General features: G+C 49.0%; 1 protein-coding gene across 3 annotated transcripts in view; it reads right to left on the bottom strand.

Moving 5' to 3' along the window:
- LOC311318334 (vacuole membrane protein 1-like) overlaps nucleotides 1–17,913 on the bottom strand; it is a 56,514-nt gene that overhangs the window by 31,630 nt on the left and 6,971 nt on the right. For all 3 annotated transcript variants that reach the window (XR_014630797.1, XR_014630798.1, XM_084449633.1), the window contains exons 5-7: nucleotides 17,654–17,764; nucleotides 5,565–5,753; nucleotides 2,816–2,947 (exon numbers count right to left, since the gene is read on the bottom strand). Coding sequence is in view for 1 of the 3 variants with exons in the window: in XM_084449633.1 (XP_084305759.1) it covers nucleotides 2,816–2,947; nucleotides 5,565–5,753; nucleotides 17,654–17,764 (432 nt within the window). In the remaining 2 variants the exon portion in view is untranslated. The remainder of the gene's footprint in view (nucleotides 1–2,815; nucleotides 2,948–5,564; nucleotides 5,754–17,653; nucleotides 17,765–17,913) is intronic.

The following is a 17,913-nucleotide window of genomic DNA, read 5'->3' as shown; positions in this document are numbered from 1 at the left end:
AAATTGACAACTTTAAACAATCATAACAAGTCAGCCATACATGCTATCACTTTGCAAGCACCACCAAAATGTAGGCCCAAGTGACCAGAAACTTCCATATGCTTTGAGCTGGCAGAAATTATGATGTCCGTCACTGTTTTTCTCAAAAACTGTAAAACCTATCAAACCCTACTCCGCTCATATTTTTTGGTTAATTGACACCCCAATTGCTACACTACATCTTCACACTGTCCTCCACAAACAATCTTCACAGATTTTTGAAATATCAAAAATTGAGCCCACAGTGCATCAAAACGTTTAACTGTAAATAGTACTGTATGCAGCTGCTGCAAATACTCGCTCAATCTCCAATGTTCATGAAAAAAATGTCACAATTTTCTACTACATCATGGTAGATGTAGTTCAGAATTGTATCTCAAATACTGAATTTTTGACAGTATTTTGACTACTCAAACTACTGGTGTTAATACAGGCAAAAAATATACTACCCATAATCCTATAGTGCAACAGCAATGCCTCCACCAATCAGAGACGTTGTTGTTGGCAACCCTGCCCCAAAAGCGGACCCTAGGACTACAACTGGCTAAATTGACTCTGATTGAGAGGAGACCTGTGCCATTGATTATTTGATTGGTTTCTACCTGTCTTGTTAGTTTGTGTATATATAGCCTACATGCGTATATACAGTAGCCTACTGTAGCTGTGAATTGTCACTAGTGTTATCCTGTGCCAACTTGTAAGTTTGTAAGCTTTGTCTTTTGTTTTCCACTTGTTGAGTGTCTACCTTGGTTTTATTGTTTCGTCTTTAGTTTTTGGGAAGCTGCTGAAACCTGTTACATGCATGTGTGACATTTACATGTAACCCTTGTGATTGATGTTTAAGTCATAGTGTGAAACCATCTATGGCTTCTCACATGGCAGGCAACTCAACAAGAGTTCAAGCCCAGGGGGAGGCAGAATAAAAATGTTAATGCATACTCAGCCATTGTACTGTGTGACATGATTTTCTAACAATATTTTTAATTTGTAGCTGATACTCTTTCTTCTTGTTTGCATCTCTCCATCTGACCAGTCTTTTGTCTGCTTACATCTCAATCAGTCTCACCTGTGTTCAATCCAATCAAATAAGTCAATCAGTGAATCCATGCTCAGTCCAGAGTCCCACAACTCATTCCCATCACAGTATGTAGGCCTTCTAATATGTTCATGCAGGATTCCTACTGTGTAAATATCTAGCTGTGACGTTTATCTTTTTTTTTTTAGGTCAAACTGCCAGTTTCTCACTTGGCTCAACAACAGCATGACCTTCCCTTGGTGTCTGGTTGTCAGCTCAAGCCCCGGGTGATGCAGAATAAACATGCTAATGCCTAATCAGGCATTGTACTGTTTGGATTTCAGACATTATTTTATTTTTAATTTAAGAAGTTTTAAATAATTAGGGTCTGGGCAGAGACCGTCATGTATTTGTGATTTGTCTCCTCCTTCCTCTTCCTCCTCTAAAAGCCCGTCATGATCCAGGGCTGCGCAGCAGCTAGAATTATTATTACTTTTTTTTTTTTTGAATGGCTCAAAATCTGATGCCTGGTCTGTGAGTTTATTAGGCTAAACGGTCACACTTTACAATAAGGGTAACAAAAAACATTAGTTAACTGTTAACTAATGCTTATTTAGGGTTAGATTAGGTTACTAATGTTAATTAATAGCTAGGGTTAGGGTTAGGGTTAGGTGAGTTAACCTTAGTTAACATAAATAACATTAGTAAATGGTTAATAGAGACATTAGTTAACTGTTACTTAATGCTTAATAATGTACATTATTAACTAATGCTTATTAATGTACCCTTATTGTAAAGTGTTACTGGCTAAACATTTTTTTTTACACTGGTTTCCCCAATTTAGGTAAACGTGGAAGCGCTGAATCTACACTGTGTTGAAAAGCAGAGGAGAGTGACATTGTGAAATTCCTGGGCATTACAATGCTCTCGGCAATGGTGGGTTAAGATTACAGAAGTGTAAAACAACTCGCATGCTTTTCATTCCACCGTTCATATTTTGTGGTTAGAAAGCAAATATTTGCAGTGAGATGATCCACATTGTGGAAATATTTCTGAAGGTTATTGAAATGAAAACGCCATTCGTCGAGGTATTATAAAAGTCGATGTGTGGGAACTTCAAAGGCAACCTCTCTGCCCTCAAAGGCATTGCTGGCCACTTAGAGCGCTGTGAGGATTCCTCCTGTCCCAATGCCGACCTAAGGTGGGCGGTGGCCGTTCAAGGTCGCACGCACGCACCCACGCACACACACGGGTGTAGTGGTAAATACAGAGGTTGGTCAACTCTGTCAAGTGCCGAGTTTACCCACCTTGTTTCCCCTCATTGATTAACACAGTCGATCAGATAATAGGTGAGTAAACTCTCAGGCTCATTTTAAAGAGGTGGGTAAACTGTTTACTTGGGTTTACCCTCCACTACACTCCTACACACACACAAACACACACACACACACAAACACACCTTTCTACGACACACGATCGCACTCTGATGACACTGTTTGCAAAGACTGAGAACTGAGACCGTGTGAGACAGTTGAAGTGAATCAGACTGAGGAAAGTGAATGAGAACGGTATTTGGGAGGGGGGGGGGGGGGCGGTAAAAGAAAGAGACAGATAGGGGAATTAAGAGGAGAAGGGAGGGAAGGAAGGAGGGGTAGAGGATTTAGGAGGTGAGCAGGTGGTGGATTTAGAGAAAGACGGAGGACTGTGAGGAGGACAGATGATAGGCGGGGTGAGAGAGGAGAGGGGGGGGGGGGGAGTCACCTGTGCAGTCTCGACCTGCTCCAGCATCTCCTCAAACTCCTGGTAGTCCTCGTCATCAGGCTCCGCGCCAGACAGCCTCGCCGCCCGGGCCATGAAGTAGGGGGGCAGCTCTCCTAGGGCTGTACCTGCGCCCTGCACACACACACACACGTACACACACACGTACACACACACACACACACGCACACACACACACAAATGGACAAAGTTGTTAAAACAATGGCTCGCACTACACCTCTGTATGAGTTTTAAAATCTGCTCCCTTAGGGCTAATTCATGGCATTATTACAAGGTCGCAACTATATCAATATCCAACCGCGCCAAAGGAGCTCACTGGTTTAACATTTATCGCTGTGTGATCAGAGCTTAATGTGAACGGAACGGATTGGAGTGAAGGAAATCCCCTACTTTGGCCAGTTCACCGGGTTCTTCGTACCTTTGAGAACACCAGGACGGGGAGCTACACACTTCATTAACACAATGAAAAGCCCACAGAGAAATGCAGTGTTTTGGAGTTGCTCACAGCTCATTATGGTAATGTTTCCAGGCACTGGGAGACTGGTAGAGGGGGTAGAGGGGGTAGAGTGGGAGAGAAAGGGGGAGAGGGGCGAGGTACTTAAGCTGGACATCCTGTTCCATGTCAACACAGCAGTCTTTGATGAAACCTGCCAGTTTTTTCATAACATGCTTAATCTCTCTGGCAGCTGTTCCATTCACTGGCCCTGCTTGTGTGTTTGTGTGTTTGTATGCGTGCGTGTGTGGGTGTTTGCGCGCGTATGTGTGTGTGACAGGCAGCCAGACCCTGCCACCTGCACCGTGTTGTTTGAAGTGGACCACTTACGCTGCTCAGAGCAGTGGACAGGGTGGCACAGAGAGAGGGAGAGAGAGAGAGGGGGGGGAGAGGGAGAGAGAGAGAGAGGGAGAGAGAGAGAGAGAGAGAGGGAAAGAGAGGGGGAGAGGGAGAGAGAAGGAGAGAGAGAGAGGGAAAGAGAGGGAGAGGGAGAGGGAGAGAGAGCGAGTGAGAGGAAGAGGGAGAGAGGCAGGCGGTAGAGGAGGGGGAGAAAGAAGGGGGTGATCTGTCTCTCGCCAACACTCACCCCTCTGTACCCAGAGGGCCTGCTTGTGCCAAATGGGGGTGGACGGTGGGGGGAGGGGGGTGGGAATTTTGGGACTTTGAAGCCGTGGGCGCAGCAGGTGTGGCCAACTGTGGCGCTGACAAGCCTCTTGGGCTATGCCAGTCTCCAGGGGGGTGAGGGGGTGGGATCGGATGGCATATACACCCCTGGCACACACAGAGCCCTGCCCTGACCACAGAGCTAGGTGCTGGCATGGGCACGGCGGGCCAGCTAAACAAACCATGAACCTGCTCGGCTGAAACATGAGTCTCCCTGGTGGAAGTGCAGCAACGGAAGCCAAGGGAGAAATAGCTCCCATTGTGGCGGAACTAAGACGACGGGCCTTAAAATACCAGTAGCCGGTGTGCCAATAACGAGTGATCTTTTCCATAACCACATGCAGACACACGCACACACACGCACACACACAAACACACACATGAAATAAAGGGTGTGGTGTGGGGTTGGAGGCTGCATCCTGTCCTCAATCTGTACGACTGGTGCCATGGCGACCAATTATCAGCCCCTATACACACTTCCTGTCCAGATAAGACGAGTAGTAAACCATGTCTGTGATGCCAGAGACATACAAGGACGAAGGCATCACTCACTGTTTGTGCATGCATGTGAGTATGACTGTGTGTGTGTGAGTGTGTGTGTGTGTGTGTGTGTGTGTGTGTGTGTGTGTGTGTGTGCGTGTGTGTACACTACAGTAGCTATTGTGACGATAACAATAAGGAAGTCACAAGGTCTCTTTTCTGGTGCGAGTGAATAGGCTGGGTGAAGGGCAGTCGGTGGAAAGCGCCGGAACATCCTCGTAGTAAGTTGTAGTAGTAGAGACCATGTGACCGGAGATAACGGCCTCCACTTCTCACTTCTGCCTCCGAGAGGAACACACGGTTCACCGCACTTCTCTCTTCTCAGAGCTGCCTGCGTTTCTCGGTACGCCTCTCTCGTCACACGCTCACTCTGAGGGGAAACCCCGAGCGCTACCAGGAAACCGCGCTTTAACAGAGAACGCAGAGACTGGCCGTCACAGTTGGGAGAGAAACCCATCCCGTCCGCAGCCTGGGGTGGCACGGTTCTCCCAGCAGCCCGGTGTCCCCTCGCCCGGGTCTGACACCGATCGCGGCCACCGGACCTGCCGGCGCGGGGTTGCCCACCGAGGTAGCGTTCTGCAGAAACGCAGGGCCGAACGTTGAAACCGCCAGTTTCTGTCTGGTTAGAGGTGTGAAAAACACCAGTGCTACACGGGCGTAGCTTGGAAATTCATGGTAACTCACCGGAGCCTTCCAAAGCATCTACTGTTATCACGCCGAACTGAAATTGCCCTCAGACATCATTGTTCCTTAAAACGCCGTTGTGTTTCTCAATACACCTTAAGTGAATGTTATTTCGCATTCCACTCCTTGTGTGTCGTGGCGACCGTGCGCAAAAAGACGAGCGCCCGCAGACAATGAACAGGATGGGCTAACAGAGCGTGTGGTGGGCTGCGTGCCAGCTGCATATTGTAAGCCGGGGTGTCAGGATGGGGGCCGGCTTCCTGGACACAGACCGAAAAGCAGGCCACCCTTACGTGGTCCGGACTAGATGCAGACTGACCGGACAGGACGATACGCCGGGGCTCGACTCACCCACATGCAGGCCTCCAGGCGAACCTTGGACATGATGGCCCAGAGGGAGGCGCCTCCGCCCCCCGCCCCCGCCGCCGCCACCGCCGCCTCCTCCCCGGGGCAGACGATGGAGTCGGGGTAGGGCGGCTCAGGGAAGTCCACTGAGCCGCACTCGTACGCCGCCAGGGTCACCGCCGCTATGTGAGGACCCTGAGGTTAGAGACAGATGGAGAGATGAGAGAGAGAGAGAGAGAGAGAGAGAGAGAGAGAGAGGGAGAGAGGGAGAGAGAGAGATTAATACACAGGTAAAGAGAACAACAACAAAACAACATAGAAACAACAGACAATACCAAACTCAGCAATAAGAGCTACTAGCAGCCAAAAGCCTGTCTGAACAAGTGCGTTTTTAACTGTTTTTTAAAAGTATTTTATGAGGCAGAGGCCCACAAGTCCTGGGGGAGTGCGTTCCAGAGCCTTGGGGGCTCCCAAAGCCCGGTCCCCCTTGGTTTTGCTACATGAACAACAGTGCGCCAGTTTGCAGGTTCGAGTCGGAGGGTGTTTTCAGGGAGAATCATTAGCATTAAAGGAGTAGTAAAGGGAAAATGCATGTTTAGCCCTGTTTTAAGGTTACTTATGATCATATACAATGGTTCAGATCAAAACGTTGACAAAACTAGCACTTTTGAGAAAGTCTGATAATTGCTCTACCACGGTTTTGGTCATACAATGGATGTGGATGGGCACCGTGTAAAATCATTCCAAAAACATGTTAAACACTCAATTTTAAAGACAAGAAACTCACTGAGGTGTTAGTTGGCGTTCTGACATATAATTTGCCATTAAGTAAGATTCTAGTTCATCTGAAAAGGCTTTTTTAAATATTTAGCATAAAACTATTTAGTCGCAGCACATACGTGTGTAAACTTCCGCAAACTAGGTAGCCTAGCAACATAAACAATAACAATAGCTACCGTAAGTAGTTCCGCTTCCTGAATCCCCTCTGCGGATTGATCTACACATTGATCTACACACTACAACGGTCGCTTCAATACAAGTCAATGGATTTCATAAAATGATCAATAAAACCCTACAGGATTCATACTTTGCGGCGAATTTGATGTCAGAACACCAACGGACACAAATTACCCCCTCGGTGAGCTTCTTGTCTTTGAAATCGAGAGTTTTACATGTTTTTGAAAGATTTTTCAAGGTGCCCACCCACATCCATTGTATGACTAAAACGGTGGTAGAGCAATTATCAGACTGTCTCAAAAGTGTTAGTTTTGTCAACGTTTTGATCTGAACCATTGTATATGATCATAAGTAACCTTAAAACAGGGCTAAACATGCATTTTCCCTTTACTACTCCTTTAAGGACGGGGCCGGGCGGTAACGGAAGACTGTATACAGTATGAACAGCCACGGCAAAATCACCACTTCCGCTCTCGTCACATGCGGTTGTGACCGTCCTACCCGCTCCTTCACTTTCTTCTGTGTGATTGTGTTCGTCTGGCCGGCCTGTCCCCTGTCACACCTCCCGTGTCATTCAGACAGGCGGGGGACAGGCGGCGAGATGACAGGGAAAGCCACATCCTAACAGGTAACACAAGCTGCACACTGTCTGGGCTAGCAGTGGGGGGGCTGTCGGGGCCTCTGGCTAAAAGGTGGGCCCCTGCTCCTCCGCAGTACATCAAAGGCCGTAACGAACGCTGGAGGGAAGAACCATCACACGCACGCACGCAGAGGTGCACCTGTGTTATCGGCGCGGCAAACGACGAAAGGGACTTCAGGGGAGGCGTTGCGTTCAAACAGGGCGGTGGGAGACGCTCGTCCCCAGAGACCCCTCCCTTGGTGATGGTCACCGAGCTGAGACACGTCCCACTGCGCTCGGCCAGGCGGGGGGCCGCCGCCGAAGTGTGCGCCCTTAACCGTCCGTAGGGCCACTGTGGTGTGTGTGTGTGTGGGGGGGGGGGGGGTGGGGGAGTGGAATCAGCAATTGATATAACTCATATTTCAAACAGTTGACATGATCCCGTCATCGCCAGTGTTTGTGCGTGAGCCGCGAGACAGAGCAGAGACGGGCTGGTAGTCAGGTGCATGGGTGTGTCCCTCGGAGGAGATGCAGCCTTTGATTTGGGCTCGTCCTGTTTACATTCTTGGTCGTTGTTTATTTCGTTTGTTTAATGATGCTGCCAGTGAGAGCGCGGGAGGGGGTGGAGGGCGGACTCCCTCTTTCATATGTGGTGAAAGATTGGATGAGCAGCTTATGCTAATGCTAGTCACTTAGCATGTCCCGACATGGATCCCCACTGGTTGATCACGGAGAGACCCTCCTAGAGCTAGACCTAGACCGCACTCCACACGCACTGCGTGCACGCATGCACGCACGCACACACACACACACACACACACACACACACACACACACACACACACACACACACACACACAAACACACACACAGCGAAAGTGCATACACAAGGAGACAGCCATAGGCCTTGGCACTTAAGCAAATTAGCATGCTACTTATTTCTCATAATACCCCTAACAGGCAACGTTTGTAAACAAGGGCAGGTCTAGAATCTGTGTGTGTGTGTGTGTGTGTGTGTGTGTGTGTGTGTGTGTGTGTGTGTGTGTGTGTGTGTTATGTAGGAGTGGTCCACCCAGTGACGCACATTCACCTACTCACAATCACAGGGCAGTTTGCCATTACGCAATACTACGGCGAAGCAATCTTGCAATCTGGGGCGGGGCTGAGGCTTCCGCTATAGCAACCAGGACAGCGAGGACAGGACAGAGCCCAGCTGCAGTGAAGCAACAGCCGGTACAGTCACTAAGCTCACTAAGGTCCTCTCCAGGGCAGGTGCGCTGCCTCCCTGAGTGAGTAACCAACCACATCCCTCCACTCAGATGGGATTCTGGGTATTAATACATTGATTTACATAGAATCCACCCGCTGTGTTTCTTTCTATATGACTTAAAGGAAAGGCTTACGGCACTTTCAGAAATTCTGGTGAGAGGAGACATGAGAAAAGGGGGGCCATTTTGTGACCTAAGAACACAACACAGGAAACTCCCCGGATTGACCCAGTCTAAACATACCTCCTCATATCCTCTCCGCAAACACTATGGTGTCATACGTGGGGGGGGGGCAGGGAACACACACACCCACACCCACGCACCAACCGAAGCCAACAGTCAGTGTGCGTGCGTGCAGGTGTGAGCATTCAAATGTGTGGTTGTGAGTGACTAAGCTCTGCTCAATTTCTTTATTGAAGACTCCCAACCGTATGTCAGGTGTGTTTACTAATCTCACACACACACACACACACCCACACAAGCTCACACACACGCGCTGCCAGAAACCAAGGAGAGCCTTACATACGCGCACGCGCACACACACGCAGAGTGCTATGTCACCACATCTCATGTTACACGAAGCCAAGACCGCCAACGCTGTTCTGGTGAGTCATGGCTAATGTTGAGCCCAACCCTCACCAGTCCGATACCAGACGCTCTGAACCTCGCTCAAGTGTCACACCACACCTGATGACTAAACACACACAGACACTTGAGCGCCGAGGACATGGCTACAGTTGGGGTACGAAAGCGATCGGTCTTGGTGGGTGATATGAGAGGAGTTTCACCTGTGCTCACCTCCACGAAGGCACAACACACACACACATACACACCTTACTCACTGCAATTATATTTTTCTCTGGTGTATGAGGAAGCACACGCACGCACACACGCGCACACACACACACACACACACACACACACACACACACACACACACACATACACACATACACACATACACACACACACACACACAACCCATTAAACCAAAGTAAACTTCCATGACAGATAAGGCCAATGACGCATGTTCCAAAATACGAAAAGTCATTGGAATTCGACTGGGTTAAGGGCCCACGAAGGGTGTGTGTCAGCCTGGTCAGGTGAGCTCACATAGGTGTGTGTGTGTCCGTCTGAGCTCAAACGATGTCTTGCCTCCTCGCCGCTCGCGGCTGCCAACCTGTACGACGTCAGCGGCTGAGGTCGAAGGCCGGCTCGCCACGCCGGGGGCCCCGGTGGGACCCACAATGGAGGCGACATAGCTCACATTTCTGTGGCGGCCCCGGGGAGACCGCTGCCTCGACCCTACCCGGACACGCATCCCTGGTGTGTGTGTGTGTGTGTGTGTGTGTGTGTGTGTGTACAGTACACACACACGAAGACCCGGAGGAGACAGACACTTCCTACAGAGTGATGACAACTATGTCCCTACACACACACACACACACACAAAGGAGAAAGGATGTGAGAGACAGGATGCGCTGTAACGCCAGCTCGCCCACTGAGATTTGAACTGGGCTGGGCGGCGCCGGCAGTAGGGGGATTTGAGAGTCCGGTGGCCAGCGACCGAACCGGGAAAAGTGCCGTTCTTCCTCCACCCTTAACAGACACCAAACACAAGCAACTGGCCGGTTTGTCCTTTGTATATCGCCCCCCCCCAATTTTTTATTTTTATTTGTCATATTCTCCTACAGCACTTCCAAAATGCTAGATAAGAGGATAAGATAAGATAGTCCTTTATTAGTACAACAAGGGGAGATTCGCTCCCATGTCGCCCTCTCGTTACTTGTGCCCTGTTGCTTTGCGACAACCCTCGCATCGAAACGTGTGTTATACAAGCCCCTAAGCTCTAGGTGTTGGTGATACACCCCGACTATTCAATCACAGTGCTGCCCAAGCAGTCACCACAAGGCGTCACATTAATGCACATGGACGCTGCTGTAAACACGCACACAAACACACACACACACGCACACACAACATACGCACTGCACATAGCTTGGCCTGTACAAGTATGAGCGCTATAATGTTAACATGAGGGGGAACCGAATCTCTAAACCCGGACTCAGACCCCATGGCGGACTGTAACCTGACCACGGCCACCGCCCCGTACGGTCATCCGCAGGTCTCTGGGCCAGGGGCCAGTGGAACACATTAGTCACGGTCCATTCATGGTCACTGCAAACATAACCACCTCACAACTCCTACTGGACCACTGCTGTTTACGACACAAGGCAGCAGCCAAGCTGGGCTTTCTCCCTCTCTCTCCCTGTCTTTCTCTCTCTCTCCCTCTCTCTCTCTCTCTCTCTCTCTCTCTCTGCATAGGGACCCGATCTCAGCATCTCCGGGGAAGGACAGAGAGGTGAGTTTGGCCCTGCCCTGGAGACAGAGGGTGGGGGTGTCTCTCTCTGTCTCTCGCACACACACGTGCGCACACTCACTCACACACACACACACACACACACACACACACACACACACACACACTGTACACACAAGGCTTCCAGGGGTCGTTGAGAGCCTGTGGTGAGGAGGTAGGTGGAGGGGTGGTGGAGGGAGGTTGTTGGTGGAGGGATGGGCTGATGTGATTTATCCGTGTGGGCAGGCCACATGATCTCATCCCAGCCCCCTCCACTCCCCCTAGCCTGTAATGGCACCAGCCGCCATCCCCCACCCCTCCCCTCTACCCCCCCCCAAACTGACACACCCGCCACCCCTCCCCCTCCCCTCTACCCCCCCCAAACAGACACACCCGCCCAGGCACACTCACAGGGGGAGACGAGGCCGACAGACAAAGAACAAAAGACGAATATACGGCGATATGAACGTAAATAACCGTGGTCACGAGACGTCTCCTTATGAAAAGAGACAGGCGGAGAAAGACGCGCGGTCGGAGACCGGCTCTGCCGGCTCCGGGCTGATCGAGCGAGCCTGGCTCGCCATGCGGGCGGATGCTAGCTATGTCCTAACAAGTTTATCCCTCCAGCCCCGGCCCCCCCCCACCCCACCCTCACCCCCCAACGTGCTAACTCAGTTAGCCCTGGAGCTCCTTGTTGTCTCCAGAGCTGACCTGCCAAGGTCTGCTCGGGTTTGGGCTGCCCAGGCTACGGTGAGGCTACCCTTCCACAGGGGCTAAACACCAGGCCGGCCCACTCTGGTCTAGCATGGCGGCCCGTGGGGGGGTTAACCGTGAGAGGCAGTGTGCGCGGTGTTAACGCCACTACCGGGAGGCTGTCAAACGAAGGAGGAGAGGCTCAGGCATGCCACAGATGACCAGGATGAGATTACTAAGACGGTTAGGAACACACACACACATATCTCTTCGTTACACATCTCTGTGGCGTTCGCCGTTGATTGAATTTTTAAGTACATGGGAATTTGAGACATGAGTCACAAGACCGTTCCAGACTCGTGTCTCTAAACCTGAAGTGGAATGCATTAACAAAAGAATGAATGAACCAACCAACAGACAAGAGCATGAATGAGGGTATTTGTGACTCACGTGCGTGACTTTACTTCTTCTGAGGTCTAGTGTTTGACATCCCCCCCCCCCCCCCCCCCGAGCATGCCGCCATGGCCACCTGGAGTGTAAAAAAAAAAAACCTGGCCAACACCACACTTTTCCATGCTGCAATCAATACCTCCTCAGCATAGGTCTGGATCAAACACATTCATTTCACGGTCCACCCACAGGCCACAGCTAGAAAAAATATGGCCTAAAATTGTATTTAAGGTGCATTTGAATTGCAGTCAAGTATCCATTTTAATGTACCCCTGCTGACTCAAGAGAGCAATTTTGAAAAGCGTTTGAACTTGGATCGTGATGTGTCACTGTTGCAAGGGGCCGACAACAAAGCACTCACCTTTGACACAGTGCATGTTAGCACATAAATAGTTCACCGTACGCATGCACGCGCGCACACACACGCACACACACACACACACACACACACACACACACACACACACACACACAAACACACCTGTCAGGGACCTCCCTTTGTGCAATTATTAACCCCATCCTGCCTCTCATCATCCAGTTCCCGGTGGGGCTCAGATGTGGTTTCAGAGTGCCGGCAGGTAGGGAGAAAGGTCTGTGACTCACAGCTCAATGTCACAGGCCAGGCAGACAAAGGGCCGACTCGGTGTGAAGAGCTCCATTGTTCCCCGCCGTGTCCTGACGCACTAGGAGTGCTGGCTAGCGGTCAGTCTGCCCCCCCCCCCCTGTCCTGACGCACTAGGAGTGCTGGCTAGCGGTCAGCCTGGGCCCCCCCCCTGCCCCGGCACCACAACAGCCAGGTGAGCAGCACCCTGCCACAAACAGATACTATGACAAACGCGCCACGGCAGCCTCCTTTAACACACATGCTGCTCACACACACGCACGCATTTATGAGTTTAAGAGGAAGTGCGAGTGTGTGGGTGTATGTAATACGGTCTGTTCATATGGACAGTGTTTGTACGAATCTGAATGGCAGTGTGTGGGTGTCCGAATGACTCTGTATGTGACAAGTCATCTAGACAATCACCCAGCAGCGATAGGGGCGGGGTGGAACAGATACCTCAGATCTGACTGGCCACGCACAGCGACAGTTGGCGATAATTAAGGCTGCGCCAGTCGTAATTACCAACAGTGAAACTTAATTTCAGGGGCTTCGCTGAGGAAAATCTGTATACGATACACAAACCTCTGGACAACATGTAATTTAGCTATCCTAAGAGATGCTGGATATAGAAAACTACAGAAAGTCTCCTTCATTTTAGCCAATGCACTCGCTTATTTCCGGAGGACAAGAGACAGTGAATCTCACTGCGTCGACAAGCTACAAAACACTCAATTCTTTTTAAAATGTCTCCAGCTATTTTATTTCCGGAGAGACTACCAGGCATTATGGTGGCATGGCGGAAGCGGGACAGATGTTTTAGCTGAGAGGTGCCAGGGCTCCCCTGGTGGAGGGTAGGGGCTGTGCGGCCGGTCGCTTTTATCTAAACACCAAATGCGTTCGCCTCCTTTTATGATGTCTTTTTAATACTTTGTTGCTGCTGATTTACTGTTAAGCGCTGCAATTTCCAAGCTGCCCATAAGTACTTAATTGCATCACCCGTTTAGCGAATACAGTTTAATGCCAGATGACTCAAAATGAGCTCTCAATTAACAGCGTTCCCTGACTTTCCTAGAGTCACATTCATCATAAGGACTTTTGTGGCAACACGATTTATGGAGAGCAGCAGTGGAGCTGACACCAGGAAACAAATGGCAAAACGTATGACTGAGAAAAAAAACTGACGCTTACACCCAAAGAGTACAAGCAATCCCTTGGCTCATTCTTCCTCCACATCATCATCATCATCATCATCAACATCACCATCATCGACCGCCACCACTACTGAAGAGTGTGGGTGTTCTTCTCCCCCGCCCCTGCAGGTGGGGCCTGTTGTGTCACGGTTCCCGGGGGGAGGGGAACCATGCCTCAGCAAGTCCCAGTGCCCCCTCCCCTTCCCTGCCCTCACATGGCCTGGCAGAGGGACAGACCCCTGCTGTGAGAGCTGGGCCCAGTGTGTGGGTGGCTGGAGCTCGGAAATAAAGGCCCTTGTCGCTGGAGCAGATGGGCCAGAGCCGAAACGCTGAGTCATGTGTCTGAGCCAGGCCTGAACCCCCACCTTCCCCCTGTACACACACACACACACGCACACACACACACACACTAGTCATCACAGCCTCTATAGCCACAATTGAAATCAGATCAAGCCTCTGTTTCTGAGACGCATTCACAACTTTATTGTTTGCTAGGGTTGTGCTGTACTGTAGCCACCTCCTCCCTAGCTGCAGTATGAGTCCCCCTTTATGCTGTGCCAGGGAGGTGTGTGTGTGTGTGTGTGTGTGTGTGTGTGTGTGTGTGTGTGTGTGTGTGTGTGTGTGTGTGTGTGTGTGTGTGTGTGTGTGTGCGCGCGCGCGTTTGTGCGTGTTGAGGGGTGGGCTGAGGGATAGACAGGGTCTCATGTCTCTCCAACTATTTCAGTCAATGGTCAATCTCCCAGAGTCTCACTGGAACACCAACACGAATAAGACACAAGTAAAGCCAATGTCAGTGAGAAGGAGAGCTCCCACTACACAGGGCTGTTCCCCTGACTCTTCCTTGCCCTCTGCTGGAGGTCACTGGTACTACAACTAGGCTACACTTAGAATTTAAAGCCCAGTGAATTTTCTTTCTTTTGCCTACATTTTAAATACATCACCTTATAAATAAAACAGCTTGCGTTACAAATATATAAAAGTGATAAGGATTATTTTTCTTAAATGACAAAAACATGAATTATGCCAATGCTGTCAAATAGATTCAGATTCTGTTATTGGTACATCCTTTGTACAGGGGAGTAAAATTCTTGGGTTCTGGCTCCTCAACCTCGTAGCAACAACATAGATAACAGCACTAGATAATGACAGTAAAGACAGCCGCTACAAAAGTAGTAAAATCGGTGTAATACGGTGTAATAGAAGCTATGGTGTGCATAAAGTGTACCGTGCATGGAGGTGCAAATGTGGATTATTGCATGTGGGTGGGTCTTTATGTGTGTGCAGTCTGAGTGAGCCTGTGTATTTAAGTCTTATGTAAATTAAATAGCATGTATGTGTTATAAATGATCAAATCATTAATACTTTGTCGCACCTTTTAAATGCTCGGGTGCTAATTTCTCAAGAATTTTGATTCGTTTTTTAGATTTTAAACATGTTGTTACTTTCCAAATGCAAAGAATATACCTCATCAAGAACTGAATCTTTCCCTTATATATTTTATAGATTAATGGAGAATTGTTATTCCCTTTAAACATTGCACTTCAATGAATTTATCTGCGAATTATTGAAATATATTGATTTGACAACAAAACATGACATGTCATGACCTTAGTCATAGTAAAAAGACTAGGATTAGTCTTGTTGCTCTGAACACAAGTAGCGGATGAAAAGGGGACCACATACTATAAGCTAATTTACTATATGCAATTATACCTGAATAATGTAGCATTTTATAACAAGTCTGACAAAGTCGACCCACACTCAGGACACACCTTATTTTATGGAAACATTATTGCAACTAATTACAGGTTATTACAATAAATTCCCTAGGCTACTTTACCAGATGATATTCTGTTTTGTACATTATATTTGTTATAAACGATTTTTATTTTTTCATTATAATTTAATTCTGCTTCTCTTCTCATGACACAGGCATTCCTTGGTGATATTGTTTCCTCTTATACAATGAATCTAAATGTACTTTTCAAACATAACTGTGCAAAAATAATTTTTATAACCAAAACAAGAGGTTCATTGTCCTTTTTCTCAAGAATCACTGAGGTGTGATGTGTCTCACATCACACTCTCTTATGACCAGACATGGGAAATAGCAGTCATATGTCAACACACACAAGTCTCATGACAACATATGAAGTGAAAAGGGAGTCACATGTCACAGGCTGCCTTGTGAGTACGGCCTCACATATGTCTACACATAGAGGAAGACACAAGTGACACTAATACCAATGGATCAAACATTATTTCCTCAAAAAACAGGAACCACTACATTCATTCTTTTTGGTGTCTGTTTACACCCACAGACAGATGGCGCCATCTACTGTTTCAATAGAGCAATAGAGAGTGTGATGAGAAATGTAATGAAGGCCAGACACAGTGGACAACAGTGAACATGTGTCATGGAAGATAAGATCCTTCTAGATCAGTGTTCTATCCATCATTCTGTAATGAGGAGCAGCCGGGGAATGAAAGCAGTTCCCAACACAAAACTGAGGAGAGCAGCATGAACTCTGTGAGTTCAACTCTGTGATCTGAGTTCATTTTCTTTTGCAACAGTGCAACCACTGGTTATATAGTAGTGACTGACTTGGGAGTGACTGCATTGGAAGGCCGACCTTTGATTAGAAGAAATCTTTAATAAATGTATAAAGAACAGCTCAGCTCTAATGTAAGCTCTACATTCCAAAGTAGGTGACTGATATCCTCTGACATCAGAGTTTTGTACTGCAATACCATTCAATATCCACTAGATGGCGGCCTTCTACCATAAAAACAAACTGGCATCTACGACAAAGTAATTCAGTACACTCCAAAAAAGCTACAGACTCTTAAATTACATTTGGAAGCACCGCAAGTTGGCTTACCAAAACACAGAATGGAGGACACACTTAGCAGTTTCCAGTTCAGCTCTTCTGTGTGATAGGGACTGAGTGCGACTGCAGGCTCCCAGATGGCAGATGGGTGTTTCTGAGTTAATAAGGCGCAGAGAGCAGTAAGGACTACCAGATGTTTTGGAGGCCGTGGTATCTGCTGTACAGCCAGCATCCAATACTCTGCACTGGCGCACGTGGACGAACCGAACGAGCAAAACAGAGAGAGGGAGGGGTTTGAGGGGGGAACAGAGAGAGAGAGAGAGAGAGAGAGGGAGGGAGGGAGGGAGGGAGGGAAAGAGAGGAAGGGAGGGAGGGAGAGAGACGGAAAGCTAATAAGAGGAGTTCAGAGAAAGAGGGAGAGATCGGGGAGGGACAAACAGAAAGGGAGGGAGGGAGGGAGGGAGAGAAGCGGAGAGTGAAAGAAACAGAGGGAAGTGAACAGACGGGGAGGGAGGGGAGGAGAGGAAAGGGGAGTGTATCCTCTCGTGCACTCAGCCAGCGAGGTCACTGAGTGCGCTCGCTCTTGGACTGCCTGTCAAAACACTACTGCCGCAGTGTGCCTAGTGTTATTCACTGAGGGGAACTCAACAACGTCCTGTTCTGACGCACGAACACATGCCGTGCGTGCGCGCGCACACACACGCGCACGCACACGTGCACACACACCAAACACACTCACGCAATGCACATATACACACACACACACACCAAACACACACATGCAATGCACACACACACGCACACACACACACAAAATGCACATACATGCATGTTCACAAACACACATGCACACACATTCACACACACACACACACACGCAGTGCACACACACAAACATACACATGATCACATTGTTTTTCCTCTGCGACACAGGCAATTTCCTTGAGCTTGAAACGTAATGTCCCAACGTCTTATTACAGCTTCCCCAGAGCAATACAGCAAAATCAACCCTGACTGACAGTGTTGCTATCCTGCATTTCACGTCAACAAAGACAAGTAAACAGACGCTCTCTCTCTGAAACGCATGCAGCGCGGTGGATGAGTAGCAGGAAAGGTGTTCTTACCAGGTAGAGGAGGAAGGTGTGCAGGCCAGTCCCCAGGCCCACGGAGGAGAGAATGCCCAGGCCCAGCCAGTAGGCACACCACAGGACCCTGTTCTCCATGTACCGCACACCCTGCAGGGGCCAGAGAGAGGGACAGTCAGCCACATGTCAGAGCACGGGGAGAAAAACAAGAGACAAGAGGGAGGGCCAGACTCAGAAGGTACGAGAGTGAAAGTACGCAACAGAGAGAGGGAGGGAGGGAGGGAGGGAGGGGGGGAGGG

This window comes from Borostomias antarcticus (genome assembly GCF_949987555.1).
Source record: "Borostomias antarcticus genome assembly, chromosome: 15".
In the NCBI taxonomy this organism is placed as follows: Eukaryota; Metazoa; Chordata; class Actinopteri; order Stomiiformes; family Stomiidae; genus Borostomias; species Borostomias antarcticus.
This window is presented reverse-complemented; position numbering and strand designations above follow the sequence as displayed.